The sequence below is a fragment of the Betta splendens genome, chromosome 16 (genome assembly GCF_900634795.4).
Source record: "Betta splendens chromosome 16, fBetSpl5.4, whole genome shotgun sequence".
NCBI lineage: Eukaryota > Metazoa > Chordata > Actinopteri > Anabantiformes > Osphronemidae > Betta > Betta splendens.
Window position 1 is genome coordinate 20,953,133 of NC_040896.2, and position 16,592 is coordinate 20,969,724.

The 16,592-nt window shown below is 41.4% G+C and overlaps 1 protein-coding gene across 10 annotated transcripts in view; it reads left to right on the forward strand.

Annotated features, from left to right (window-relative positions):
• Window positions 1-16,592, forward strand: part of LOC114842483 (intermembrane lipid transfer protein VPS13B-like) — a 225,231-nt gene that overhangs the window by 31,501 nt on the left and 177,138 nt on the right. For all 10 annotated transcript variants that reach the window (XM_029128029.3, XM_029128025.3, XM_029128026.3 and 7 more), the window contains exons 13-17: window positions 1,512-1,688; window positions 3,374-3,543; window positions 3,761-3,955; window positions 5,133-5,257; window positions 14,679-14,863. In XM_029128029.3, coding sequence (XP_028983862.1) covers window positions 1,512-1,688; window positions 3,374-3,543; window positions 3,761-3,955; window positions 5,133-5,257; window positions 14,679-14,863 — 852 coding nt within the window. The remainder of the gene's footprint in view (window positions 1-1,511; window positions 1,689-3,373; window positions 3,544-3,760; window positions 3,956-5,132; window positions 5,258-14,678; window positions 14,864-16,592) is intronic.

The following is a 16,592-nucleotide window of genomic DNA, read 5'->3' on the forward strand; positions in this document are numbered from 1 at the left end:
TTTAGTAGGTTAAAATGTTGAATATCAGTTTATCAAAAGGACAACTATTTCTACAATCTTCTTTCTGAAAATGTTCACACCCTTATGTAAGCTACAGAAACCAAAGCTTGGGCAAGTCTGTAAAAGTTTGCCGCTCTCAGATTTAGGCATTATATGCTGTTCTCCTAAGCAGGTGCCCTAAGGTTAACAGATTAGAACGGAGGCGTCTGAACTGCCTCTATCTGTCTGACTGTCCACCTGTCTAACACTGGAATGCTGCAGAGATGGTCTTCTCATCTCTTAGACAGTAGTTGAGTTCCTACTGTCATCCTGGAGGACCAGCATGGTCACAGATCATAACTTGCCTAATGCACTGAAAGAAGAGTTTATTACTTAACATACAGGTAGGTGATTTAATGAATAAATGAGTTCGATGCCATGTGTATTTCCACTGCTGCGCTGTGTTTTGCTTTCAATTTGCTCCTCTCTGCCTGTCTTGATTTCTGACTGGCCAATTGTTTCCTCCTGCTGTCAGCTACAGATAATAATCTAAATTAAAAAAAAACATTGATACCGTCATCTTGAGCTGTCAGAGTCATTTCTGACTCAGGATAAGTGTCAGTCTCCTCTCCCGTGGGATGCCTGTTGTTACCCTTTACAACTGGAATGCTTCTCATCTGACGTGTTTCTCCTCTTCTCGGACACGGACCAGATCCAGTGTCAACCAAACAAATTAGCCTCCATTGCCACGGGACGAATATAAACTCTGAGTCAACTGAGATGTTAACCAATCCAGGTCACTCTCACCATTGACTTCACATTAAAGCAAAGCTGTACACTTAAACCTTTTTTAAATCTTGGAAAATGGAGACACTTTGAATCATCTAAATCCTGGCTAATTTCAGTCCCCTCATCAGACCACTGATCGTTCTAACTGCAGCCATATGGTTGATATTAGGCCTAATTCATTGCAGCCAAATGCTCCTGAGGAAGGAAAGGGGAAGTGGCATTGCCCATTGCCCTTTTTGAAATTTCCCTCATCCTAAGCCCTTCCAGCTAAAAAAAAAGTCAAACTCATGGTGTATGCGATCTAAGCTGTAAGAATGTTCAGTGCAGTGGAGGAATGTAATGGGAATAAAGCAAGTTGTGACCCTTTGTCCTCTTCCTCCCTCACTGCCATTCATCCACCCCCTTCTTTTATTTTTAATTTCTCCCTTTTTATTGCCTGGAAGGGGAGTCTTTTAAGCAGACCTCTGGAACAGGGGCCTGCGATGAATGAAGGGACAGCTGTGTGAGAGAACTGGACATTTGGAATATTCATCATTCCAGTGGTTCATGGCTATGTGAGCTGCTCCCTGCTGCTGCATTACTGCACCATCATCTTTGTTGTACTTGGAGATAAATAAGGCTGTTACCCTAATTTAATAATGTCAAAAATGAGGAAATCTGTTAAATGTGCTCTCTGACGAGCAGAAAAACACTATTATGGAATGTCGCAGGCATTTTAGGTTTTTTTATGTTTCTGTTTGTAGAACTTGAGGACCTGAGTACAGAGGAGGTTGTGCCCACTGTTCAAGAGACGTCCATTAAGAAGCTGGTGGTGGGACCCCTGGACATCAGGCTGCACAGCAGTGCTGTCCATCGCATCTTCAAGATGGTCACTTGTGCAATGGACCATGAATATGAACCGTATTGCAAAGCTCAGCAAGGTCAGACATCTCTAACATTTACTAGAGTGACTTCACAAGCTGAAAAGGAATAGTTCGCACTCTCTTAAATGCTTCTCTTGACTGGTTCTCTGTTTTCCAACTGTTTGCACATTACAGTATCATCATCACATTGTTATTTCCTTCCACAGTCCCTCTTTCAACACACAGCTGTACATGAAAGTAGTGACCTTTTGGAACACGAGGGAGGTTAAACTAAACACCTTTGTTAGCGATCATCTCTGCACGGCTATTGATGAGCTCATCCCTGGGATGTTGTGAAAGAGCATGGAATTTGTGTCTGTGTGTAATTTCTCTAGCAATAACTCAGTTTTGTGAAACGATAACATCCGTAAGTTTCGGTTGTTTCAGCATCTGCGATAGATAATAGATGATGGGGTAATTACTGTAGAGCATCTGACTAAAGCTTGGAAGTCAGGCTGCTTTTCTAAATGTCTATGCTCTCTGGCATTTTCTGGAGAAGGGCCGGTGTAAAGCTCTGGGGGGGCGATTGGGAAACTGAGAGTTAAAAGAGGAAACCAAAGTAGCTATTACAAAGGGAGGGATAAAGTAACACATGCCTTACTTTTTTTTCCTCAAGTCATGTTCCTCTCCTTTTCTGATTTATAGCTATCCAATAGTCTTGCCTTGTGTTGTATTTTAGGATTAAATCTTACTCTACTTCAGTTTCTCCCGAAACTTGATATAATTCACTAATAATAAAAGGCAACGGCTGACACGAACCCGTCGCACCATTATCCATTGCCTTTGACTACATTCTGGTGGCACACTGTGACTGTTCTGCTCAACCACACCTTTCTGAACACTGTAATCTACATGGAGCTCTCCGATCCATCCTGTTGCAGGCTGCCAAGAATCTGAGCCTGGTGGTCCCTACACTGCACAGCAAAAGGGCTTAAACTAACTTCTTCAGTTTAGTGGTCCCATGAGTGTGGAGCAAGCTGCCAAACTCGGGAGGCTCAACAGCCCCGCTCTTATTATTAATAAAAGAAAGAAAGGAAACTGAACTTCACCCGATTTCGCCATACAAAGATGAAACATGGCATTTATGACACTTCTTCTTAAATAGAGTGAAAAAGAGTCCACAAAAAACAACTCATTGGTGAACAAGAACTAATGTTTTCTCATGAAATTAACTAGTTGGAATTTATATTGAATAAAAGCAATAAAATGTTGAATAAACAAATAAAATATTTTGAATTGGATCTGCTAAAGGACTGTAAAATATAAAATATGATTAGAGAATAATGTTTTTATGGGTAAAAGCGAACATGTTATTATTTTGTCTGTGCGGTTTAAGTTGTGTTCACATAATTGTGTCCCTTGAGCACCATGTAAGCTGCTCGCTGGCTGTAATTTAAATGCTGGGGTACGTGGTACTGGCTTGACCCTGCGATATAATTAGGTCATATGTGGTAGCTGTAGATGAACCCAATGTACACTGAAGCAGTAGTAAAAAAAGCAGAACTGCTCTGAGATCAGGTTCTGAGCCCACCCCAAAGCTGGAAATGGGGCCCAGCAAAACCTTCACTGAACTGACACAACCTTTGTCCAGGTATCAGAGCCATAGCTCCAGTATGTGTGTCAGGGCTTTTTGAATCCGAAACTCTGTTCAATTTCTGCTTGTTCAAATGCTAATATGTGTTTTTGCCTCATTGTGTCTGTAGAAACTTTGGAGGAAATCCATAGTCCAGCTGCCCCAGAAGTTATAGCAAGCTTTGAAGAATTCATCCCCACCAGGCTCACGTGTCTCACTCTACTTCAAGTCTCCGTCACTCTCTCAATGGCAGAATTCAACCTCCTTCACACATTAATGCCTGTTATCATGGGATATAAGGTACAGTAATGCACCCAAACCTCTAATTCCCCTGATATCAGTATAACAGGTAAACAAAGTTATTGTCTCAGATTCAGGTATTTCACAGTTTTTGAGTACAGGGAGTCGATGCCAATGCATTCAAGAAACAAATAAATGTAAATTAAGTTTTATTATACTGGACATGCGCATTGACAGTGGATGTATTTTCATCTGTTGTTTGTGTTAAATATTCCAGGCTGCTCCAGGACCGGTTAACGTGCAGGTGTTTCAACCAATTCGCCCTCTACCTGCTGTGCAGTTCCAGGTCGAGAGGGTGAATGTTGAGCACTCTGTTCCAATGTATGCTCCCGAGCTGGTCAGTACCATCAGTGGTCTTAGCCAACCCTCTGACAACCTGCTGCATCACTGCTACGCGCACCTCTACCTCAAGGTGAAGAATCTATTACAAATGCAGATTGAAGAAACGTCCCATTCTCCCATTTTCACATTCTAGCTGTTAATTCATTTAGAAAATAACAAAACATTTCTGTGCACTCAATCATAATTGTAACTAACTTTGTCAGTATCCTCCTAATAAACTATTTTTTAGTTAGCCATATCCTACATCTGTGTTTGACAGACACTATATTACCGTTTACCAGCTGCAGATATTCCATTATTGGCTGAAAAGTCTAGATCACAGACGAGGACTAATTTGGGGCCTGGTCTGGTATGATTTGGGCGTCTTTGTTTTAAGGCAGGATGTTTGCAGGACATCATGCTGCTAGTCCTTATCACAGGGTCACTCCAGGGTTAACGGTCAACTGGTCGGTTGCAAAGAATCATCCTGACCAATCACCTAAGCATCTGTATCTGCCGAGGCACTAATTCTACCACTGGATTTTAGCAAAGGATTTGTGACAGGGTGAAGGTCATTCTAGCCACAGTTCACCCAATTCAGGAAGTAATTTGAAACAGGTATAAACTGAGGCTTATCTTAATCTGTGTTTTATTGACGCGGGCTGTCAGAGCTAAGTTGTCTATCTTATGGGTAGCAGCCATTGTCTCACTTTTGAGGCTGTGGACAAGAGCCCAGAGAAAAGCTGTTTGCTCAACAAGCTGCTGCAGAAGTAAATAGACCTATCGTATTTGAAAACTTGGTCTATCTACATAATTAGTCACCGAAAGAAAATCGTGTAGTGAAAAACTATGTAAGTAAGCAGCGTCCCTCTGACCTCACACAGTTTTTTTTTAATGATTCGTTATGGTTTTTGCACTCATATCCACCCTTGGCAGATATCCTACAGTATGTTGTGAACTTCCATTATCTTATTTCAAGGTTGTCCAGTTATTTTCTTTGACCTGCTTCAGGCCAACACATTGCATTAAGCAATGTACCAATGAACCAAACCTTCATTTTCAGGAAATTAATGACTACTACTACTACTCTACTGCCACCTACCTCCAGCATTACATTATTAAATATATTTATTTTGCTTGACACATTATTACAGCATGTATGTACACTTATTTATTATCTCTGGTCTCTACAGAGCCTGTAACATATATCGGACAGAAAATAATTTATTCACTTCACAGGAGTAACAAAACTTTGTCTTCCTTTACAGGTGTTTGGGTTTCAAGCAGGCTTGACATGTCATGACACCACAGGGAATTTCCTGCATCTCATCCCTATTATTCCATCCTTCAGCACTGCACTCTATGGGAAGCTGATACAGATGCCTTCGTACTGGTGAGTTTGTACTGCAGCACTGAAGTGTGTAGAGACAGACGTCTTGTGAAATGAACCCTGCATATTGCTTAGGTTAATTACTTCACTCATAGTCCTTTATAAAGGGGATAAAAGGGTATGTTTGGTTTAAGTACGATGTCATATGCTTTAACTTGTGTTGCATTACAAGGCGGCATCTGAAACTGATTTGAATGAACAATGTAAATGTTATGAATATTCCTCATTTTTACCTTTATTTATAAAGAAACCTGTTACCTAATATTCTAGCAAAGGGAAATCTGGGAGCTCTTTTTTCACTTAATGGAAAGGTTAAGGTGTGTGCCATATATCATATGTGGACTCTGTGTGCTTGAAGGGCTTTATATCATCCTTGGCTTTCTGTATACAGTTGGTTTGATTGTGTGTTTATGTGCGCTCTCATGCACATGTTTGTACGTTATGAATATGATTGTAGCTTTTTGCAGACTTTACTTAAAATGATAAATGAGCCACTTCAGTGATCAGTCATTATGTATCAACTGCAACAATGTCTCAGATGGTTTGAAACTCAACCAGAGGAAAATAAGCCAAAACTGCCAAGATGAAAATGTTAATAGGAAAAAAACAATGTGGAAGTGGAGAAAAGAACTACAAAAACAGAAACTAATGCTGCAGAATGTAAAGCAGAGAAAAGATTGCACCTTTATTATTATTGGTTACATATACTTATCAATACTACAATATAATTGGGTCTGTGCCTCCATCCCAGTTCAATTTTCTACCCTTTGAGCCTCCTAGCCAAGAAATCTCTCTAGTACATGAAGTGTTTAACTACGTAGTTAATTTTGATAATTAGTCCATAGACTACTTAGGAGGGGCCTTGCTATGTCTTCAGATAATGAGAGTACTCATTGTTCTTTCAGTTTCTAATTTAAAAAGAGACTCGCTATTTTGATCCCCTCCAACTCCCTTCAACTACTTTGCCCACCTGTGAATTCAGATGTCAAACGGATCTTGCTTTTTTGGCGATCACTAAATGCTTCTTATCTCCAGAGAGCCCTCCAGATCAGTGCCCTCCCATGGCTACTCTTTCAGCATGGACTAGCCTTTAGAAATAACAGCCTCTCTCCTTGACATGTTAGTACACTACTGTTTTTCTTAGTTGTATGAAGGCCTTTGAGGGAATATAGTACGCACATGTCAAGTAACCTTATGCACCAGGAGCCTTTATATTGTGTAACAGATTAGTCTTTCTTCATAACCTGTCATGTAAAGGATAATTCTGATAATTTTCAGAGGATTGGTTTATTCTCCTCATTTCTAGTTTATATTATCTCGCTGTTTTAGATATTTTCAGGTTACAGTAGGATCACCTAACATGACTTTTACTGTAATTGCCACCATTTCAGACTCAAGTGACTCACATTTCACAGTTTTTTTCTTAACAGAAGATTTTACTTTCTTGCTTCCAACAGTTAAATGTTAGTGACCACATCCTTGTGGTTCTGCAGGAATTAAGATTTGCTGGTTTAACAGAGAAGTAGAGAAAATGGCCGAGGGCTGTAAGCGATAAAGTATATCAGTAGCTGATTGGCTTTGTTTTCTATTGCATTGATAAAACTCACCCTTAAACTGACTTTGTTCTGTAGTGTGGGGTTAACATGACGAGGAGCACCATTTAGACCGGCAAAAAGCATTACAGATCACATTAGATTTGATGGTGTGCGTATGATGGACAGTTTCTCTCCCAGAGTTGAAAGCTGAGCCCTAGAGTGATACATGGGGTCAGTGGAGCTGCCAAAAGATGGACTCCACCAGGTGGTAGCATTTAATTTCACTGTATTGATGTTTGTTTTGGAACTGTTCTTTGGTGCTGATGTAACTTCAAAAACACCTCATTCCAGGAGGAGCTGTTCTCTCAGCATGCACTGAACACAGCTGTACAAGCTTTTGAAGTTTTGAATAAATATGAATGAAAGTGGGAAGCACACTTTAGAAAAGGTGCAGGAGGACAAGCATTGTGAAAGCGCTATGTTGCTTAGTCAGTCTTTAGTAGTGTTCCCATGCGTTTGTTGAAGGGTACTGTGGTTGTACATTTGTGTCTGTCCGGGCTCTACCCTTTTCTTCCATGTGCTTTAGACTATATCCGTTGGGTTTCTGATCACACATGCTGCTCACTCGTTTAAAGTCCTGACATGTTCAGGATTCCAGTGCATTTGTACTGCAGGAGGCAAACATCTCCCTTTGGCCTGGCACACAGTTTACAGGACAGTGTACTGCATTTTCTTCAGCCTCACCACAAAGACTCCCACTTCCAGTTGGCAGTAATGGGCCACTGGCCTTGATAGTGTACTCTCCCTGCCAGGCTTGGCTTTTACTGGGCATTTGATAATGTGTATAAGACCTTGGATGGGATTAGAATGAAATGTCTTTGTTTCCTCGGTTTTCAGCTGAATGAAACTACAAGGTAATTGCCTCAGAGCAACTGCAGAAACTGACCTTGTATTGCATTTTGGAGAACTATCACCCTGTTAAACAAAGTCAAACCAATGTTTGGTAGATTTTCATGATAGTGACTTTCCCTAGAATGCCCATATGTCGCCCCATTAGCCCAGTCTGTAACCTGTAACCTCGCGGCCTTCATAAAAGATGACCTCAAATGTTCTACAAAACATAAAAGATAGTAAAAAACACTGCTGGTTTAAAAGTTGGATAGAGGTGTAACGCTATTTCCAAACAATCTGAATTCATTGTTCTAGAGTCAAGATAAAGTAATACAGACAAGACTGCTTAAAAGTTAAATATATACTGTATGTATGATATAATATAACACAATTCATTCATGCAGGCAAAAACAAAAATTTAAATGGGATACTAACTTCTACATGGTATTATGATGCTGTATATATTACCACACTAGCCAAGCAGTAATTTGGTTAGCAAAAAGCCTAAATCCTCAGAAATGAGCTTTCATTCCCAGTGAATTAAAGTGCAGCTGAGCAGCATCAGGCTGTACTTATCCCTAATGAAAGGCAATATATGGGGCCACAACTTGACATGGAACCTCAATCGGTCTGGCTGTTAAACTTCTTATCCCAGATAAAATCGTTGCCTGCAGGAAAAAAAATAATAAGTAGGGAAAGAGGAGGCACTAGGGAGGAGATGTTAGCGGTGGCACCTGCATTGATCTCTCTACAACCCACCCTCAGTCAGACACAACACATACAGTCAGGCCGCATTACAGCCCTTCTGCTTGGCCACGTGACAGCAAAGGCATCTGGAGCAAAGCCAAGGCCAGGGCCCACCAACCGACAAACCAGCAGCAGCCCAGTGTGGCTGCTTGTGTTGCAGGCCATAATTCAGCCGCACGCCAGCCTTTATGTGGCATTTTTAGCAGCCCCTGTTCCACACTTAGCTATTTGTGAGGGGAGCGTTTCTGAAAGCATGTGGCATTACAGGTGCATGTTACATGGCCACAAAAGCTGACTCAACTCGCAGATGTTTCTGAATGGAGAAGAATGTTGGTTTTCCCTTGATATCTAATTACTGGCCTTACTCCATTACATTATCAATGGTTAGTTCAGTCTTTAGCACTACCTGTAAGGTTTTTATGTGAAGTGGAGAAGTCCATTACTATGTCTGGACCCTTGTGATTTACGAATGCTGCTTCAGGCATCAGAGGATCGACGCTTCTGGTGAGATTCTAATACCTCATTACTCCTGTTAGTAGTTAGTCATAGCAAGGTGCTTCTGGTCTGCGTCTCCAAGCGCAGCTAAAGACTGGAGGGCAAATGCTTTCTATGTTCTTCAGAAACCACAGAAATCCAAATCAGATTTACTGAACCAAACTTCACATGAACTGTCAAAGCTGTTGAATTGGAAAAAATGTTGTGGACTCGTGAACGTGGAAGTGGCTTCCACAGTCTGCATCAACTGAGTGTTGACTTTATAATTAGATGATCACTCGTATAAACCCATCAAGGTCTTATCTGACAGGTCTGTCTGTGCACGGTGAAAGTTACACAGGCCTGTTATATTGAAGGGTAATTGAATGACCTCAAATCAGTGTGTGGTTGCCGTGGTTTATTCTCAGTTGTGAGTTGTGGTTCAGAGGCCATGAGAGCAGTGAAGAATTTTACTTAAACAAGGCTGAACAAGGTCTTCCCCATTCTTAAATGAATGTGGCCATTTTCCAGGAGGAAAAGTCGGTGTTATTTGCCACCAGGTGTGTTTTAGAAATGTGTGCTGGCATACAGTGTGTTGTAATGTTGTGGTGTCAGACAGTTTCATATGGTTTATGACTCTGGCAAATGAAGAGGCATATTGAGGTTCTTCATATTAGGGAAATGCAAAGCTTGTGCTCTAAGCCAATACGGTCTCAGGTTTCCTTGAAACCTTTATGCCTTTCCTGCAGTCTTGCTTGAGTCACTCACTTGTCTCAGTTGTTATTACAGTAGATAGTAGTAATGAAACCCAGCTTTCTTATTCAGGGGTATTGTGAATGTCTTTGACTTTATTAATGCCACATTAGCCATCTGAGGCAGGGAAAACAGTGGAAAACAGGGAAGCTGGATTAGCAGCTGTAAGTGGATCATTATTTACTGGGGTGTTCATTCCACTGTCTTGTCCTCCCATCTCACCCTCTGTCCTGCTCCGCTGCTTCCTTCAAGCCATTTTAGATTTCCAAAGCTATCTGCATAAAGGTCAGAGGCCTTGGGAGAAAGCAGAGGAATAACCAACGACTGGTGCTTCCGTTGAGTGTTTTGTGGTTGCGAGGCAGCGCTTACATTAATGTGCCTGCAGCATAAGCCTAAAAATGTGCCACTGGGTCTATAGTGTTCGGACAGAAGTCTCCTTTGTCCTTATAAGGAGCCACATGTCATCCACAGCTGGACATGTCAGTGTCGGGCAGGAAGCTGCATGCGCACACAGATGGACACGCACGCACGCACGCACGCACGCACGCACGCACGCACGCACGCACGCACGCACGCACGCACGCACGCACGCACGCACGCACGCACGCACGCACACAGGCTTCGTGATGGGTTTGTTTTTAACGCCTGATAAACCACATCATTGCCATTTTCTCGCTTAGCATTTTGCAGCTGCCTTAACAACTTGATTAAAACATTTCTTTTAGTAATCCTTGTGTAATAAAAAACCTCTCCTGAGAATGTGTGTGTGTGTGTGTGTGTGTGTGTGTGTGTGTCGGTTGACCAGATGGTAAGAAGAGGAGGGCCATGGTGTGTGTGTGTGTGTGTGCTCGTGTGTGCACAGATTTTTGTTTCTTTCTATGAAGAGTTTGTGCAGTCCAGAACCATGATTGATTGAGAAATGCACACATGGAACACCTTTGAGCCCGGGGAACCGCAAAACACTGAGCTGTGGCCACGAATACAGTCCCTGCCTCCCTGAAAGACTTACACATTCTCAACTGTATATTACTATCACTTGTCAGTGGTCATGTATAATCTGTGTGGGCTGGAAAGATTGCTTTAATACAACTTAAACCACATTTGGGAAATCCACTTTATTTATTACTTTTCTTCTTTACCTGAGTTCGGCTGGACTGAGAACGCGAGAGACGAGCTGTAATGATGGCAGTCAGTCATTTATGGCTGCTGTCGGAAAAAGGATCTGCTAACTTTTCAGTACCAGAGACTTAACTGCAGCTCCAGTTACATTTCCCATCAAACCAATGACTTAGACAATTTACGGTCTAAATCAAATGACTGAAATAAGTATTATTAGAACATAAAATCAATTATTTAGGTTTGTATTTTGCTCATAGTTGTTTTTTAGTTATTTTTTTCCAACTTCATTGAAAGAAAAAAAATCATACTGGACCTTCCTCCATATTATTGTTCAGCATGAAGTGCTTGTCTGATTTGTCATGTTAATCTGGACACTTTGCAAGACACGGTAGTGGCTCTTTTGGAGTGAGATGAAAGAAGGAACCTGAGAGAGGCCCATAATTCATTCCAGTTATTTTCAAGAGGGGTCAGTGACTTTGGCTTGGGGAGACTGGGAATTCACCGTAAGCTGCAAGCTGCCAGTCTTCTGTGCTCCCATGTTCACAGCGGGTTCATCCAACGATGCTCCAAACATTGGGAAACAATAGCAGCCCTTTTTTTTCTTTTTCATTTGTGGAATGTTTGTATTTGTGACAGTGAATGATTTGTAGAAACCTGGACCCTTATCAGCAGCCACTAGACAGTGGCTATCTGTTGTATCTATCAGACAAATATGTCAGCTCATAACGGATGGCGTTGTTCTTTATGTGGGCTTTGCAAACAGTTTTAGATGTTAAGAGAAGGTAGTACATTGTGAGGATTGTCGAAATTGATTGACTGTCTTGTTGACCTTCTGTTTCTTCTGTTGCCTCGGGTCTTGCCCGCGTTATCTGTTGTGTGCTGCACTTAACTTTTAACGGTTCATTAGAGCGACTTGTTCACAGTCGCATGTTTTTTTTTTTCATTGAACTCGCGTTGTGGACATCATGCACCTGTGTGACAGAACACGTTTTCCTGAGAGCGTTTCTTCCTGTTTTGGAAACTACGACCGAGTTCCATGCTTGCACTGTGTTTTGGGACACTGATCACCATATGCAAACACGTTTGGCTCTGCACTAAGGTTTTCTCTCCTTTTGGTGTTTTCTGTAATGTCATCTGTTGGATCATATCGACTAATTCTAACATATTAGTTCTAACATATGTTTCAACAAAATGCTGGATATCTACATATATCTGACTGCACATACAGTACAGTACGTGCCTCAGTCAGCCTTGTTTAATTACATTACATTAACTGTATTACAAAGCAGCAACCTAGTAATTTTGCAAACACTGAGTTTGTGTTGGAGCTTTTCCAAATGAGGATTAGAATTAGAATTACACATGACCTGCATGTGTTCAGTCTCTATTCCTCTCCTGCCTATTTTCCCTTTTCTCATTCTTGTTCATGTTTTCTTCATTTGTTTATTATTATAAGTTAAAACATTTAATTCATACCTTCTTCTTTTTCCTTCTTCCTACTATGCAGATGCTGTTTTGTTTGTAAAGTAGGTGTAGCTTGGCCATTTTTAAAATAATTTCAAGAACAAAACAATGATGTCAATCTTTAAAAACATACAGTAAATTGTCATTCTTGTTCCCGATGTGTTCCATCCCTGGAATTAAAACTAGATTTTCTGTTGAATGTCCACTTTTAAGCATGTGCACAGAGGCGACTGACAAAAAAAAGACAATCACAGCCGGTTTGGTCACGCTCATTGCTCAACCTAATTTTGACAGGGACAGAACTACCAGCCTGTTACCTGACCAAACAAATTATTGACCCTCAGCTATGAAACCAATCATAAATTCAGTACAAATGTTGTTAACACACACGCACAACTATGTGGCCAGGCACCTCTAGTAGTATATAAGGCTGGTTCCAAAGAAACTGGAAAATGTAAAAGGACTGAAGGCACGTCTGCTGATTGCATGCTTTAAGTCCTAAGATGTATTCATAAATGTGTCGCAACCAGTATTTGTTAATGCTGCAGGTATTAGTGTGGCAGTTTTTACCTCTTGTTTTCTTCACAGCCAGTGGTAACAGTGAAAGAGCTGCCTGCCAAAAACCTGTTTACCACGTTGCAGCAATAAAGACAGACTGTGCCAGCTGCCTAATGAAAACCGATGAGTATCTGGCTGTCTTCACGTTCAGCATTCTCCAAACACCCTAATGAGTCTTTCTGCGTCTCATTTAGCTCCAAGATTCAAGTTGCTGCTTGCAAAGAATCGGGCATAATATAATAAAAACAGGTGCATAATTAAAGTTTTAGACGACCACATGCACATGACAGCACCCCTGAAATGCTATAAACACTCAAATAGGCCAACAAACTTTCATCTTTTGCCAGTCGCCCCATTAAAGTGGCTCTGCAGGCACATTTGCGTTGCATGTGGGGACATTATTGCTGCTGGGTCGCCTTTGCTTTCTATTGTACAACGGTGATCCACGTACACACGACACACACACACACACACACACACACACACACACACACACACACACACACACACACACACACACACACACACACACACACACACACACACACAATGTACGCACTTGAATGAAGAAAACAAATCTGATTGACGTCTTACTGTATCCAGTGGAACTTTTAATGGCAGAGAAATGTGACATTGCTTGGGTAACCAAGATGCCAAATGCACCACATCTTGTGAGGGAATTTAAACTCTGTGACCTTGTCAGGTTCAGAGTTTCTTTTTCTCATTCTCACTGCCTTTGTTTTTCATTTAGTCTAAACCTATATTTATGAAACCTGCTGTCACCTTCTCCTATCCGTGCCCCCTGAGACAGAGGGTGGTTAAAAAGTTTGGGCCTGCCTGTCTGTAGCTAACAGTTCCTGTCACCCTGTTGAACCACCCAGGAGCAGAATAAAAGGTAAAGAAGACAGAGCGAGAAAGAAGGAGATTGAGGCAAGGCGAGGAGTTAAACGATTGCAGAGCTGCTGTTTGATGGGAGCGACCTTGTTACGTATCCCACACTCTAAGAACGGGGAGCAGCCTAGAGTTCATGTGTAATTAAATAAATTGTGACTCTAGTCCCTGATGTGCTGCAACCGACCCTGTAATGAATCATGGATTTGTGTAGATGCAAAGTGCTGCTTCTTACCTCACCTCCTTTATCTTATCTATGTAGTGAATGGGATTCAGGTCTCTGGTGTATTTGAACGTGTCTGTGTACTGAGTGTGTAATCAGACGGTCAATATTGGAGGCAGTGAGAGAAACTTTGCAAAGGAGAATTAAAGAAATGTTAAAAGAAACCTGAGTGTTTGTGTGGGATGATAGATGAGAGCGTTGCACTGAGGGTCTGACGGACAGCGGCCTGGAGGACCGACTGCAATGTTACCTCATCCCTCTGAACACTCAACTCATCAGCTTGTCATACGCATACACTTGGACAAACACGCTCTCCCTCCGCACTCTTAAAGACAGATGAAATGGTAAATGTGCAGAGATTCCTTTCAGGGTAAGATTTCTGGGCTGTACATCTCTTCACATAAATCATCATCACAGTTTTGACGGAGGAGAGAGAAAGGTTGGCGGCAAACTGGATCTACCTGCCAAGTAACTAAGGAAAGCTTGGCTTTCATATAGTATTCAATTTTTCTGTTGGAATGTAGTTCTACCTATTTGGCTCTTTATACTATCAATGAACTGTTTTATATTGTGATCTTGATGGATTTGTGGAAGTTGTGAATCATTTGTTTCCACTGTATTTATTTCATTCAGTGAATGTCAGCACTTGTGTGTAAGCCTCCATTCTTTGGTTTATTATTGCCATTATATCCTCACACACAGTTTCTTCTTCATTCTGTGCATTCTTACTTTATGTAACTTTTCTTTTTTGTCCTTTGATTTGTTTCAGGAGCAAAAGGTCTTCAGTCCCCACCACAGAGTTTATTTTTGAGCTTCCACACTTCACTGCACAGGCCACGAGGGCCCAGACACTTTTGCTCCAAGTGATTTTTCAGAGCTGGACCCACAGCATGATCAACGGCGCCCCGGTGTCACTCAGCGAAAGTCTGCTCAATGAGGTGTACAAAACTCGAGGTAAATAACACTCTACTGTATAATATGTTAAACATCCCATGGTTCTCTCTCTCTCTCTCTGTGCTGCCTGGTTGTCCCCACAGGCTGTTACTGTTACTCACGGGCTCGTTCCTGTACTGTAGGTATGTAAGGGAAAGTGGATTTGGTTCATTAAAGAGGAGCAGAGGTCAGTTTAACAGTGCATGTGTTTGTAATTGCTTAGGAAGTCAATAGGTCTTTTTTCTGTTGCTTTCATAACACGGTTGTTATTGTAGGGCAGCAATTATATTTCTGCAATGGCAAGTTAGTCAATTGGCCAAAAAAACAACCCACACAGAAGATTGATGTGTCCTGTAGTAGCTCATGCTGCGTTTAAATCGTCATCAATGATTTTAACAACACAAAGAAACAACAGCGTCTTAGATGTTGATGTATTCATCGCTCGTTTATTGAAATTTATCAATCATTTATCCTTTTTCTCTCAAGTGTAACCATCTTTTGTTTCATCTAGGCCAGTTTGTGTCTTAATGCTAGTAAAATTTGGAAATATGTACTGTACAGTTTGTAAGTGGCACCAGCCTGAAGGCTACCTCCTTAGAAGCTTTACACTTACTTTACTCAGGGTGCATCCAATCATGTGCCAGACCATCATCTACCTGAATAACCTGATCTTAACCATGAGTGCAGAAGTATAAAGGTGCTGCAACTGCACCCAAAGACAAATAACTTGACTATGTTACATTTCATGTTGCCTACAGTAGGATGTTTTAATATTCAAATAGTAATCTTTGCCCCTCTTTAAAGAAAGGGAGGGGAGCCTCAGTTCAATAAAACAGTAGCGTTTCTCATGACGGTAGCATCTGGACAGTCCTCTGGAGGGCCTGGGATTTTCCAACTCATTAGGATCACATTGTTTGGTATGCCGTCAACATTCTCCCTCGACCACGCCGGCCAAGCTACCTTCTTCACTGTTGTAGAGCCGCCAACATTTATGAAACTGGTCTCCCGTGGAGTGAAGTCACATATTCCTCCCCACTCTCTGCCTTTCTCTTGGAACAGAGCTTGAGTAGCAACGCAGAGAAACATTTGCACATCTGGTTTGTGTGCTGGCAGGTTAGAAAAGGAGCAGTGGGAGAGTTTTAGGCATGAAGGTGAAAAGGAATAGGTCATTTTTTTGTGTACTGTATGTAGTAATCCCTGTGATATAACCAAATATGTGTGGAAGTGCTGGAGCTGTAGCAACCCAACCACTCGTAGTGTTTGCTGTGACAGACAGCTCAAAAAAGAGGCCTTAAATGTGTCTTGCTTTCTGAGTGCTGCTGTTGTGTCCACAGTGTCTTGTCATGGAGGAACTGTAGACAGTAAATACAGTGGATGTAACGAGGTGTGACATCAGCCATTGGTTCGTATTAATGCAGCCAGAAACTTCCCAAAAGATTAAATGGCTTTAGTGATGTGCAGTATTTGTGGAAAAAACTAGCATTTATTATTGTCAGTTTAGGAAGTCTGATCACTCGTAATGTCAAGTCAAATTATTATTATTATTAAGCTGTAATACTGAAGGCTCTAAAGTACGAGATTAAGGCCCTAATAGATCTATGAAATATCCTATTGAGCATCTAAAGAGAATTTGATACCGATTATAATTGGAATCAGTCTGAGCAGTGTCTAGCAGTGACTAATGTTACTGTATGTGGTTACTACAAAGACCTCACTTTCTTAGCTCTTGACGGAAGGCTCAGTGGAGTGC